Source organism: Garra rufa, chromosome 9 (genome assembly GCF_049309525.1).
Source record: "Garra rufa chromosome 9, GarRuf1.0, whole genome shotgun sequence".
NCBI lineage: Eukaryota > Metazoa > Chordata > Actinopteri > Cypriniformes > Cyprinidae > Garra > Garra rufa.
In genome coordinates, this window is record NC_133369.1 from 9,780,582 (window position 1) to 9,795,699 (window position 15,118).

The window sequence follows — 15,118 nt, forward strand, 5'->3', positions numbered from 1 at the left end:
TGGTGGCATTTTAATCTGTTGACAACTCATGCTAATTGTGATCTGCTTTTACTCTCTTTCTGAGTTTCGCAGAGTTTTATTTCATCACTGCCACTTATTCACTCAAATATGCTCATGCAAACAGACAAACGCTTTGTCTAACTGCAGAGACTTCTTCTCTCCCAGGCTCTCTCCATCATTTCCTCATTTTTTTGTCGTCTTTTCTTCCTCCGACTCTCACGTGGCCCCAGCTGGGATGCAGAGAGAGTGTTTAGTATGCCGGCAGCGCTTCTGAGCCTTCCTGATTCCCCATAGAAAGCAGGACAGAACGTGAGAAGGGGGGTTACAGCGCCACAGTGGACTGTGGGAGCAGAGTTTCTAAGATCCGCTCCAGGAATGTCCGTGATTCATTTGACCTTGCTTTTGCCCAATCCCCAGTTGTCCCTTGTCATCCCGGGCATATGAGTTCAGCCCAGTTCGAGAATCTGAGGGGAGTGTAGATGGAGGTTTTGGAGCAGTTGCTTCCCAGAGTGAGCCTTCGGCACTTGCGGGGACAGACGTGGATAGCAGTAGATCTATGAATGAGGTCCTTTAGAGTGCTGGGGGTTGGGTGGGATCTTTAAGAAGGGGCTGAGGAAGGAGTAGGGGGGTCCAGGGGCCCTTAGAAGCCATGGGTGAATGGGAAGGCCAAGGCTGCTTTGTTCTGAGGTCGAAGGGCCGTGGGGGAGAGATGAACACAAGAGAAATTTACAGGACCGCATGAGGTGAGGGATGGAGAGGATGTTCCTTACAGCATGGTAGAAATGCAAAGCAAGAGGGGAACCTTATGAAGTGGTTCTCAACTTGTGGGTCACGACCCAAAAATGAGTCATTGATCAGTGCTGATTGGCTGGAACAGTTGTGAAAATATAATTTAGATGTCATGTTTGCACTAGTTAGTGCACTCTCAGGACTGGGTTGCATCAGGAAGGGCATCCGGCGTAAAACATGTGCCAAATCGGCTGTGCGGATCACTCCGCTGTGGCGACCCCTGATTAGAAGGGAGTAAGCCGAGAGAGAAAGAAGAATTTAGATGTCATGTTTGTAATATTTTTGCAGTATTCTATATCATTCGTCAGTGTGTTTGACATCGCATTCAGTGGTTGTAAATTAGTGATTCATAAGATAAGAGAGTTGTTTTAAAGGTGTCCTATTATGCTTTTTCACTTTTAGATTTTTAGCCAGTGTGTGGTGTGTATGTTTGGGCATAAAAAACATCTACAAAGTTACAAATCTCAAAGTCCACTCTAAAGGGAGATATTTAGTTTTAAAAAAATCCCTTTTCAAGAACTACAATGAACGGCTCCTTTGGACTACAACATTTGTTTTCCGGATGCTATGATGTCACAACGTAAATCCCGGCTACGGAAATTATTCTGGGATGCTTCAATATGCGTATAAACGCAGGCATTGACTAAAATGTCCGCAAACTGCTCCGGTAGCCATGCTGGAGCCGCGCCGTTGACGTGTGTGGTATAGAGGGTTGAAATACATGAGGAGCCGCTGCTGGTGTAAACACAAACATTGACTAGAGTTGATGGGACCAACACTACTGTATTGTATTATTTACTCACCCTCCATGCATCCTAGGTGTATATGACTTCTTTCTTTCAGACAAATGCATAGACTGAACGGCATAGACAAGTGTTTCTCTCCATCAGTACAAAACAAGTCGATCCATAATAAGAAGTGCCTCACATGGCTCTGGATGGGTCAGTCAAAGCCTTCTTTAGCGATCTGGTGTGTTTTTGTTAGAAAATATCCATATTTAAAATGTAAGAATCACTTTAATCTAGCTTGCGCAGATGTACACAGAACTTGCTGCTTTGGTAAGGGGTGTGGCAGGACTGAAACGCCATCTAAGCTGTTCACCAATCACAACGCAGTGGGGCTGATAACCAGTCACAACACGTTTAGTTTTTCAGAAGGCGGGCCTTCATCAATCCCAAAACTAATCTAGCCATTTCTGCCAGCCTAGGGAGAAAGCTATTGTAATAATGTAAATTATGTGAGAAATAATGCGTTTTTTTGAACCACCAAGCATGAGAGCATGTTCTAGTGCATGCCCAAAATAAAGACTTTCTAAAAGAGCATAATAGGACCCCTTTAAATACAAAAATGCAGTGTAAAATGATTTGCAGGGATGTCTGAAAAACACTGGATTCTTTTTTTGAATTCTGGATTTTTTTTCTTGAGACCTGAACTGTCCAAATGAATTGATATCTTATCTATTTTCTCTGTTTTTATGTGTAATGTCAGTCATGTTAGTGTTTCAGTTTTGATTGGCGTCTCTGAAACTTATGAGATATCTGATACAGCTTTCAATGGTTGTGAATGAATGATTCACAAAACAAATAGTTTGAATGAATCATTAAAAAGAATGGTCTCAAAGGAACTGATTCATTGTTCAGAGATTTGGCAATCAGTTGACTGAATCAAGAAACATACACAACACTACATTTGTCACAGTCTATATAACCTGAAATTGAAAACTGTTATAAATGGCAGTGTTTCTATTTCTGAAAAACACTTCTGATTTGAACTTTGGATTTTTGATTTACTAAAATGATTTATGTTCTCATCAATGGTGTTCTTCTGGTTAATACACTTGGACATGCATTTCCAAATTCACCTTGCTCACCTTTCTACTAAAAGTACAGCATTTTTACTATAGCGCCATCACAATCCCATGTTGTTCTTTAAAATTCCATTTAAATATTATCATATGTGAATATGGCAGTCTTTCGATTTAATGTCATCTGATACAATCACTTTACTATAGTAGCACCACAGTACTTCTTTGTAAGTGTAGCGTTCCCATCAGACCATTACATCTTATTGGAATATGCTCTCGCTTGGCCTTTTTCTGAAATGGCATTTACAAACTGCGCTTATAATCGGCCTTTTAATGGTCTTGGGGAAAAAGCTGCTTAGTCTTGGAGATTTGGAGGTGGGGTTTTGGGGTGGCGACTCTCCAAGACAATTGACAATAGTCTGTATAACCTCTTCTGCTTGAGTGACTTAATGGCTGCTGTCCTATTGTATTGTTTTGAGGTCAGATCCAGGACACCTGCTGCGAGCAACAGCGACCAAAAAACAATGATCGTAATGGCCAGTTCCAGTTTGATGACTTGTTTTTAAGTCATTAGTTCTGTTAGCACTGTCAACCTCTCCAGACTCATATTGTTTACCTGCAGCATGTCTTTAATCAGAGCATGTAGGGAGAGAAGATGTGGATCACAGAAAGGGGTGTAAAAATGCGGTAACCTGAATAATCTGATGAAAATGGAATGCATTTTAAAATTAATAATCAATTAACTATATTTTTAAATATTTTATTTGTATTTGAGGACTGATTGATCATTTTGGACTTTTTGATGGTATTATTTTCCCATCATTTCAACCAAACTGCTATTATAACAAAGTAGATTTAAAGTGTGAATTAAAATACAGTCAAAATGTCATTTAAAAATATTTAAGGCATTTTCCCCACATTTTATGAAATTAGCAGAATAATATTGAATCATTTCAACTTATATGCATCAATATATGTAGTATAGCAATAGATATAATACATAATATAGTAACATTTATCTACATATTTTTACTCAAATATTTTAATGTTCAAAAAATGTGAGACAGTGACTTCTGTGAACATTTGTGAATAATGATGCATTATTTGAACTATCGAGTTGATTTAAATCATTATGAATTGATTCATTTAAACTGACAGATTCATGGCAACAAATTACATTTCTTTTATAAATAATTTTTTTTTTAAATAATGGTGAAAAAAGTGCATTAAAATCACAACAGATTCATGATGTTGCTTAATTTTACACCAACCATTCAGAAGGTTGAGGTCAGTAAGATTTTTAAAATGTTTTTTAAAAAAAAGTCTCTTATGCTCCATAAGGCTGGATATATTTGATTAAAAGTACAGTATGAACAGTAATATTGTTAACTATAATTACAATAATATAATATTTGTATTTGAATAGTATGAGCTTTTTATTTTATTTTATTGTCTGGTTATTTCTTCTAGTGCTTAAGCAGATTATTATTATAAGCCAAGCCAATAGTCTAATATTCTTTTAATTGTTGTACTTGCTTGGATGGATTAAAAACACAGTTCTTTCTTATTTTGTTTTATTTTATTTTAATGCATTTTTTTTCACATTTTATTAAATTAGCAGAAGGAATTATTTTATTTTATTTTATTTTATGATTATTTATTTTTACTTTATGATTATTTCTTCTAGCGCTTAAACAGATTATTACTATTATTATAAGCCAAACCAAACAATAATCTAATATTTTTAAATTGTTGTACTTGCTTGGATGGAGAAAACATTTTTATTTTTATTTATTTATTTATTTTTTAAATTTTCTTATTATTTCTTCTAGTGCTTAAGCATATTATTATAAGCCAAGCCAAACATTAGTCTAATATTTTTTTTAATTGTTGTAATTTGCTTGGATTGGTTTTATTTTATTTTAAGGCTTTTTTTTCACATTTTATTGAATTGGCAGAAATAATTATTTTATTTTATTTTATTTTATTTTATTTTATTTTATTTTATTTTATTTTATGATTATTTCTTCTAGCGCTTAAGCAGATTATTATTACAAGCCAAGCCAAGCAATAGTCTAATATTTTTAAATTGCTGTACTTGCTTGAATGGATGATTATTATTATTATTATTATTATTATTTATTTTTTTATTTTTTTATTTTTTTATTTATTTTTATGTTTTTTACATTTTATTAAATTAGCAGAAGGAATTGTTTTGTTTTATTTTCTGATTATTTCTTCTAGCACTTAAGCATATTATTATAAGCCAAGCCAAACAATAGTCTAATATTTTTAAATTGTTGTACTTGCTTGGATGGATTATTTTATTTTAATTTATTTTTTATTTTATTTTTTTATTATTTTATTTTTTTTACATTTTATTAAATTAGCAGAAGAAATTATTTTATTTTCTGATAATTTTTTTCTAGCACTTAAGCATATTATTCTAAGCCAAGCCAAACAATAATCTTATATTTTTTCCTGTGATGCAGTATAATTTCTAATATTATCAGTGTTGAAAATTCAGCATTTATTTGTAATAAATCTGTAATATTTGTAGTATCTTTGTAAATATGTCTTTACTTTCAGTTTTGATTAGTGTTGTCAAAAGTCCCGGTACTTCGGTACCAAGTCGGTACTAAAAAAATTAAAACGTTACGGTACCAGGTTTTCTTAAGTACCGGTGGTACCGACTATCCGGTCAACCCGGTTCTTGATACGCTATACAAAAGGTGCGCTCTCACGCACTGCGCAGTTGCGCTCTATTCAGCGGTGCTGCTGATGCCGCGGCTCTGAATCCACTTGTTGACAAAGAAGAGCCAGGCTTGCTCCAAATATTTTGGATTTTGCGGCTGAACAAGGCGAACATCATAGATCTTCAAAAAACTATTTGCAAAAGATGTCGTCTAGGTTCTCTCGAAAGGAGGAAACACATCAAACTTAAAACACCTCAAAGATCGACTCCGGGATCAAATGAAAGAGTTCAAGTAAGGTAAGTTTCATTTTAATTTCATATTTAGAGCATTATTGCATATTTTAATTTGAATGTCAGACTGAAATAAACATCACCGTTTGTGTAGTGAATCGTTAGCATAAGCGCGGCTAACGCTAATATGCTGGGCCTAGAATGAATTTGAAACAACGATCCTATAACTTTTGTTAGAGTAAAAAAAATAAGGACATGATGTATTTACTATTTTTTACACAAATGACATGTGTATCCAAAATATATGTGTTAGAGAATGTACAAATGTGTCGTTAACAATGTGTATGTCCTTAATATGAGTCTGTCAGAAAACATTCTAGGCTTATTCTTGACTGGATAAATATGAATGCAGTTTGGATTGAATAAAAGTACAATCAAATAAAACACGTTTTATCCCCGGTTTAGTTAGGTAATACTTTCAAATAAGATCAAATTCATGCATCATCTAACATAAACTTAAAGTAAGTGAAACATATTTTTACAACATTAATTCATGTTTGTGAATGTTATTTAATACAAAAAGACATGATCATGTTTGTTCATGTTTAACAGATTAATATGATTTTATGCATTAGTAAATGTTGAAATTAGCCTAACCTCACTAAGAATAATTGCCATGTAATGTTAACTACTGTTTACTGTTAGGCAATGTTATCTAACAAATGAAAATTGTAAAGTGTTTTTAATACTGCAGTTTTCATCTGTGATAGACACTTGTCTTAATATATGTAATCTTATCTTAATTTATTATAACAGCTGTTTTTACTGAAAATTCATATTTTGCTGGTGTCAATTATCTAATGTTGCATCTGGTCAGACTTAGGCCATGGCTTTACTTAAGTATATTATATTTCTTTTTACAGTTGCAGATTAAGGAAGATTATGAAAGACCCCAGCGAACTCTAAAACAGACAACAGTACAGATGTTTTTCAGCAACAGCAGCAGAAATATGACAAAAAGTTTTGGGTGAAGCTTGTTTACATTTTTTATGCCTGTAATTTATTTAGATGTTATTTAATTACTAAAATGTTTACAAATACTTTTTTAACCTGTGAAAAAACTTTTAACAAAATTTTACATTAGTATAAAGAATGGCACTGTTTTTTTGTACATTTTATTTTCTTTTTTAATAAAAAATAGTGTGTTGCTCAATTAATATGTTATTGTGTTTTGCTTTGGTACCGAAATTGGTACCGAGAACCGTGGATTTTCAATGGTATTGGTACCGAATACTGAAATTTTGGTACCGTGACAACACTAGTTTTGATCAATTAAATGGATCCTTGCTAAATAAAATTATACATTTCTTTATAAAAATGAATGGAAGTGTATATCTGAAAAATAGGAAATATTTAATATATCATTCAGCTCTAATCATGAATCAGACCGAAATAATTGAATCAAATGAAACTTAAAAATGATTCCATTAAATCATTAAAATCATTGAATTGAATCATAATCCGAGAAAATATTTACGTCCCTGCTTACAAGGTTAAATGGCACAGTAGTGTTTTGTGTGTGTGTGTGTGTGTGTGTGTTTGTGTGTGTGTGTGTGTGTGTGTGTGTGTGTGTGTGTGTGTGTGTGTGTGTGTGTGTGTGTGTGTGTGTGTGTGTGTGTGTGTGTGTGTGTGTGTGTGTGTGTGTGTGTGTGTGTGTGTGTGTACAGCAGAACTACTCATGATCTGACAGCACAGAGAAAGACAGCGGAAGGAAGCGACAATAATAGTGTGTGTGTGACCCATTTTATCCAGCGCACCTACAGGCAGACTTCAGCGTGTGCTTTGCTGGACGCAGCTCGGGCTGTGCGTTTCTAGTGTGGTTATTAGCAGGAACACCTCAAACACTGTGTGTGACACTTACGCAAACACAGCCCTCTGTTCATTTGAATATTTCTCTCTCTACATCCATCCTGGTTTCTTTATTTAACAGCCATGTGGTTTCACCCTTCACACACACACACACACACACACACGCTGAGCCTTTCTTCATGGCCAAAGCTAGCGCCGTTACTATAGAGACGCTGCCCACATGATGGTACGGACTTTGACAGCACGACTTCCCTATAATAAGCCTCTCTAAGCACTCTTCTCCATATCAGCACAATTCGGCCGCGTTCAAACGACAGCTGACAGTTGCTAGCAGTGTTACTATGGTGACCTACAACCATCCCCTTAGTGTAATGTACTGGTAATGTACTATACTGGTATTGGTACTATATTTGTGTTTGAATAGCATGAGGTAATGGCTATTTTTGGATGATCAAATGCTTCACAAATTAAGAGTTGCTAATTTAGTTTCTGTTATAATTTGGAACCAGTCTTATTTCAGAATATAAGAATATAAAGTAAGATTGCTGTGGATATACTGAAATTTCTATTTTTCAGAATTTTTGTTTATCTAGAAGGATATTTTTGTATTCCTATTTTTATTTTTTTATTAGTCATTTTATAGCTTGGAAGGATGACTAAAGATGTTATTTGTTATTTCATGTTTATTTTATTTTATTTATATTTTTGATTATTTATTCTTATGCTTAAGCATATTATTATTATTATTATTATTATTATTATTATTATTATTATTATAAGCCAGACTAAACAATATTCTAATATTTTTTTAAATATTGTACTTGCTTGGAGGGATGACTTTTATTATTTTATTTTATTATTTTTTTATGTTTAATTTTTTTTTCTTCTAGTGCTTAAGCATATTATTATAAGACAAGCCAAGCAACAATAATCTAATAATTTTAAAATGTTGTACCTGGTTGGAGGGATGTGACTACATTTTATTATTTTATTTTATTTCATTTTATTTTATATTTTTTGTTATAGTTTTTGTATTTAATTTTATTTTATGTTAGATTTTTTTTTTCATCTAGTGCTTAACATATTATAAGACAACAATAATTTAATATTTTATTTTATTTTATTTTTGGTGTTTTTATTTAAGCAATAAGGTACGAGAGGCCTAACAACGCCCTTCAGCCGTGATTTATTCATGATACAGCACGGCCTCAAGTACCTTATTGCTTTTATAAAACGGTTACCACACAATAAAAATATTAAAATCAAAAATATATATTAATTTATATATATTAAGTTGTACGTTTTCATAAAGTAAAATCATTAACTGCCTTCCGCTGTAAAAAGTAGTCCCTAACTGCTGCAGCTGTGTTTACGTTGCTAAGGGTGGTTGCTAAGGGGGTTCAATGATACACAAAACCGTTGAGTGAAGCGGTCATAGCAGTGCCGTCATAGATATACGTAGATGCCTCATTAGCGACTGTTTCTATGGGCCTTTATACGTAAGCCGTCCGCCATTTTGCTGCGGTCCACTCGACGTCATTCACCCATAGATCTAAGTAAATCCCCATAGTAATCACTGAATATTCGAAATGCCACAGTCCTGCACAGCCGTTGGTCTGCGAACCTACTGTATGGTGAATGACGTCAAGTGGACCGTTCCAAAATGGCGGACGCATCTACGTGCTTGGAGCGGTCCAATGGGGTATCTACGTATATATATCTATGAGTGCCGTATCATGAATTATGAAAACGGTTAGTTCCATTCCTCAATTCTGATTGGTCAGCAGCTGTGCCGTATTCATGATACGGCACTGCTATGACCGCTTCACTCAACGGTTTTGTGTATCATTGAACCCCCTTAGCAACCACCCTTAGCAACGTAAACACAGCTGCAGCAGTTAGGGACTACTTTTTACAGCGGAAGGCAGTTAATGATTTTACTTTATGAAAATGTACAACTCAATATATATAAATTCTGATTGGTCAGCAGCTGTGCCGTATTTAAGGCTTCGCGTCGTGCCTAACAACGCCCTTCAGCCGTGATTTATTCATGATACAGCACGGCCTCTCGTACCTTATTGCTTAAATACGGCACAGCTGCTGACCAATCAGAATTGAGAAATGGAACTAACCGTTTTATAATGTATTTTATTTTATGTTTGTTTTTTTCCTTCTAGTGCTTAAACATTATTATAAGACAAACTAAACAACAATTTTCTAATATTTTTTAAAATGTTGTACTAGCTTGGAGGGATGGCTAAATTTTATTATTTTATTTTAATTTAATTTATTTCATTTTATTTTATATTTTTGTTTAGATTTAATTTAATTTTATGGGGTTTTTTTTCTTCTTCTAGTGCTTAAACATATTATACAACAAGCCAAACAACAATAATTTAATATTTATTTTTTTATTTTATTATATGTCTTTTTTTTTCTTCTTCTTCTAGTGCTTAACTATATTATTATAAGACAAACCAAACAACAATAATCTGATATTTTTAAAATCTTGTACTTGCTTGAAGGGATAAAAGTTTATTTTATTTTAGATGTTTTATTTATTTATTTCATTTTTTTTAATTTTTTTTCTAATCCTTAAGCATACTTTAAGCATAATTTTAAGGTTAAACAATATTCTAATACTTTTAAAATTTTTATTTTATTATGTTATTTTATTTGATTTTATTTTAGAAGGTTTTTTTTTTCTTTTTTTTCTGATTATTTGTTCTAGTGCTTAAGCATATTATTATAAGCCAAATCAAACAGTAATATTACTTTTTTTATTTTATTTGTACGTACTTGGATAACTTACTAAAGATGAATAACTAAATTAATAATTTATTTTATTTGAGATGTATTTTATTTAATTTCTTATAGTGTTTAATCATATTTTATTTATTTTATTATTTTTTATGTTGGTTCAGCATATTATCAGCCAAGAGAAACAATAAGCTAATATTATTATATATATTAAGTCTTGATGTAAAGTGCATGCTTTCTATTTTTGTATGTTTCTAAGTGAATTGTAAGTAACTAATGCATTAAAAAAGTCCTTATTTGGAGAGCAAAACCTAAATATGCTCCAAAAGACTGCATAAACATACAAGCAATGGTACATGTTGCATTATCAGCATTACTGAAAGAACAGTATGGCTCAAATTAGGATAAATTAATGCCATCTGTGGTTAGTTTTCACTTTCAGGAGAGCTAATGTCATTGCGGAGCACAGGTTTAAAGATATTGTTTCTGAGCAAGTTAGTGAATTAATAAACCAAGATTTGTTGTAACTCAATAAAGCATGTGTATTATGTGCAGCGGATCAGCGTGCTCACAGTGCTTGGTCCAAGCGTTCATGCTTGTGTACTTAAGTAGGCTTCTGGCCTTACAGTCTTTGTTAACAGGCTGAACTTGGCGCAAATCTCACACAGGCCGAAAAATGCTTTCTACAAAAACACAGTTCATTCCTACATCACCCGTTGCCATGGTTGCAGAATACTCCCCATACCAAAGAATTCCTGCCCGGAGGTCTCATGGACTCTTTGCGTTTGTTTCCTGCCGTCTGCAGTTCAGCTCTACATGAGATTGACCTCGTAAAGCGCACGGCCTTTCACATCATTACAGGAGTTTATTTCAATTCTTTTACATGTTAATTAAAGACATACTCTTAAAATCTTTCGTGCACAATTTTTATTTCCCTCGCTGGCCAGACAAAATATATTAAAGTCAGGATGGTTAAAATTGTGTGCTATTAAATCCGGTTTTAAACGACAGAAGAGAATGGCTTGAGGTGGTTAAAACTATTGAAAAACTAAAACAACGGTCCACTAGTTGCACATTTGCTCATTTCAGCTGATGCAATGTTTCTTTCCATATACGCCATCCTCACTGTTATCATGCTGGCTTATTCATGCTTTTTCATAATCCACAGTGTTTGGGTTATTGGCAGCTCCTTGTGTGTATGAGATTACAGTGCAGACTTATGGCTGACATTAAATGGCCTTTGTTCTCCTTTTCTGTGTCAAGTGTCAGGACCCCAGTGGGTTCGGAAATGCGCCATGTTTGTGAGAACGATGAGCCTGGCAGACATGTCCGGTAAGTGCCGCTCCGCAGCCAAACGCACTTCACGCACAGGATGGGATCAACTCTGACTCCATTTGTAAAGTTCAGAACTAAGCGAGATGAACAGTAAACTGATAAAGCGCTGCATTAGGATGATTCGGATGCATTTGACAAATCAAAGTGTTTGAACCCATCCTCTTAACTGTGCATGTCGCTTTCGCCTTATTGGGTCTCATTCACTCATAATTGTACATTTTTACTGTCATTCTACTGTTAATGAATCCAGACTAAATAAGGGAGGGTGTGTCCACAACAAGTAATTAGCATAATACATGCCCATGTCCATTTTTTTTTTAATTACATAACAATCCAAGATGTTCATGTCTTTCTTTCTTCATTCGAAAAGAAATGAAGTTGAGGAAGTGAGGAAAACATTACAGAGTTTTTTCTCCAAACAGTAGACTTCAATGGGTTGAAGGTCCAAATTGCAGTTTCAGTGCAGCTTTAAAGGGCTCTACACGATCCCAGCTGAGAAATAAAGGTCTTATCTAGCAAAGCAATCTGTCGTTTTCTAAAAAAATATATATTATATACTTTTTAACCACAAATGCTTGTCTTGCACTAGCCCTGTGATGCTCATTTGTGACTTGGAAATGTCCCATGCGGTTAATTCTTCGTCTGTGTACTTCAGTTTAAAAAGGTAAGGTAGATTAAAAAAAAAAATCTAATTTTCTCCTCCAACTTTTGTGTAAAGGGCTTTTGACTTTCATTGCACTTTCACTTGTAAACACTGGGTCGGTACTTCCCACATTACACATGACCTCTCCAAAATGACTACATAATGCCTGAGGTTGGGCTGGTGCAAGATGAGCATTTGTTGTTAAAAAGTATTTTAAAAAGTATAATGGCTGATCATTTTACTAGATATGACCCTTATTCCTCGGCTGGGATTGCAATTAACTTGTTGATCCCCATTGAAGTTCATTGAGAAATCCTGAAAAGTTTCCTCATAAAACCTTAATTTTTTTTGACTGAAGAAAGAAAAGCGTGAATCTTGGATGACATGGGGGTGGGTAAATTATCTGAATATTTTTATTCTGAAAGTAAACTTAATTTAGTAATTTAGTAAACAAATTCAGGTAATTTAGTTACTGAATTTGTAATAGAAGTAACTACAATAAGTCTAATTTAACTTGGCTAAATATTATATTATATTATATTATATTATATGTGACCCTGAACCACAAAACCAGTCTTAAATAGCATGAGTATATTTGTAGTAATAGCCAAGAAAAATTGTCAAAATTATAATTTTCTTTTATGCCAAAAATCATTAGGATATTAAGAAAATATCATGTTCCATAAATTTGTAAATTTCCTACTGTAAATATATCAAAACTTAATTTTTGATTAGTAATATTAGAACTTCATTTGGATAACTTTAAAGGTGATTTCTTTTCTCTTTTTTTTTACACCCTCAAATTCCAGATTTTTCAAATATTGTCATATCCTAGCAAATATCAATGAAAAGCTTATTTATTCAGCTTTCAGATGATGTATAAATCTCAATTTCAGAGTCACATATTATATATAAGTTTTATTGTGAATTTCAAGTCGTAAATTTAACTTATTTGTAATATAATTTCCTCATTGAACAGGTTGTTTGCTGAAATACATGCATATGCATGGTTAGTGAATGAGACTCATTATGTCTTGTTTTGTGTGCATGTTCCGTGATCTGTGTCCTTTTTTTGCCTTTCCTTTTGTATCTTACTTCTGATGTCTGACTGAGGTTTAAGAGCCCTTGTTTGCGAGTTGTCTGTGGAAAACGGGTGAAAAGACAGGTAAATTGTGCATAGAATCAACTGGTCATTAATTATTGTATGACCAGAATGGGCTTTGAGTGGTCAGGATTTTGAGTTCTGAAATGTAAATATCCTGGTTCAGATTGGATGTTCTAAAAGTTAATGCCTATAGAAAGGGAGAGCATTTATTTCAAATGGATGGATAAGGATATAGTGATCTCAAGTTACCATGAAATCAAACCCTATTTTCCATCTTAATGCATATATTGAGTCTTATTGACTTTGCGATTTCGGCTGATGTCATCCTTCTTATTTTGTAACTCCTCTTCTTCAACCTTTTGATGCCGTTCAGATGTAACACTAGTTTTTTTTTTTTTTTGCTGTTTATATGGCAGGTTACAGAATGTGTCAACCTGTTGAAAACCACAAACAGGCCTGCTAGATCGACGCTAAAGATTTTTTCGTGTTAAGTCATTCAGCCAACAGCTGAACGAAGGCTGGAAGGAAATGTATATTCATGATTAAAAATTGTCATTTAAAATGCAATTTAAAAATCCAGGTGCTTGTTTATGTGCAATAGTAATATTTCACTATAACTTAAAAATATTATCAAGTAATAAAGACATGTTGCAGAATCTGCAAAATGTTAATTATTTGACCAAAATACAAATTGCATGATATTTTATTATTTAGTACTGACCTGAATAAGATATTTCACATACGTTTAAAATATGTTTACAATAAATAATAGTTGAATTTTTATAAATTACTTCATTCAAAAGTTTACATATGCTTGATTCTTCATACTGTGTTGTTTTCTGAATGATCCACATCTGTTTTTTGTTTTGTTTTTTTGTTCAGTAATAGTTGTTCAAGTCTCTTGTTTGTCCTAAAAAATCCTTTAAGTCCCACAAATTCTTTGGGTTTTCAGCATTTTTGTGTATTTGAACCCTTTCCAACAATGACTGTATGATTTTGAAACTCATCTTTTCACACTGAAGACAACTGAGAGACTTGTATGCAGCTATTACAGAAGGTCTAAATGCTCACCGATGCTCCAGAAGAAAAAACATGCATTAATGGCCAGGGGTGAAAACTTTTAAACAGAATGAAGATGTGTACATTTTTCTTATTTTGCCTGAATGTAATTTTTTTTTTTCATTTAGTACTTCCCTTCAGAACCTACAAAAGATACTTACATGTTTCATACAGACAAAATAAGTTAAATTTACCCTGATCTTCAAGTTCAAAAAGTTTTCACCCTCTGCTCTTAATGCATTATGTTTCCTTCTGAAGCATCAGTGAGCATTTGAACATTGTGTAACTTTCAGTCCTAAGTGTATGTAAACTTTTGAACGGGGTCATTTTTAAAGATTTAACTTTAAGTTTCTCTTGTGGACTATATGTGACCCTGGACCACAAAACCAGTCATAATGTTAAATTTTACAAAATAGAGATATATACATCATATGAAAGCTCAACAAATAAGCTTTCTATTGATGTATGGTTTGTTAGGATAGGACAATATTTGGCCAAGATACATCTATTTGAAAATCTGAAATCTAAGGGTGCAAAAAAATCAAAATACTGAGAAAATCACCTTTAAAGTTGTCCAAATTAAGTTCTTAACAATGCATATTACTAATCAAAAATTACATTTTGATAGGTTTACAGTAGGAATTTTACAAAAAATCTTCATGGAACATGAACTTTACTTAATTTCCTAATGATTTTTGGCATAAAAGAAAAATCAATAATTTTGACCCATACCATGTATTTTTGGCTATTGCTACAAATATACCTCAGCGACTTAAGACTGGTTTTGTGGTCCAGGGTCACATATGTAAACGTCTTTAATGTATAATA

At 33.3% G+C, this 15,118-nt stretch overlaps 1 protein-coding gene across 1 annotated transcript in view; it reads left to right on the forward strand.

Moving 5' to 3' along the window:
* Window positions 1–15,118, forward strand: part of arhgap33 (Rho GTPase activating protein 33) — a 65,315-nt gene that overhangs the window by 14,595 nt on the left and 35,602 nt on the right. The window contains exon 2 of the mRNA XM_073847739.1: window positions 11,412–11,480. Coding sequence (XP_073703840.1) covers window positions 11,412–11,480 — 69 coding nt within the window. The remainder of the gene's footprint in view (window positions 1–11,411; window positions 11,481–15,118) is intronic.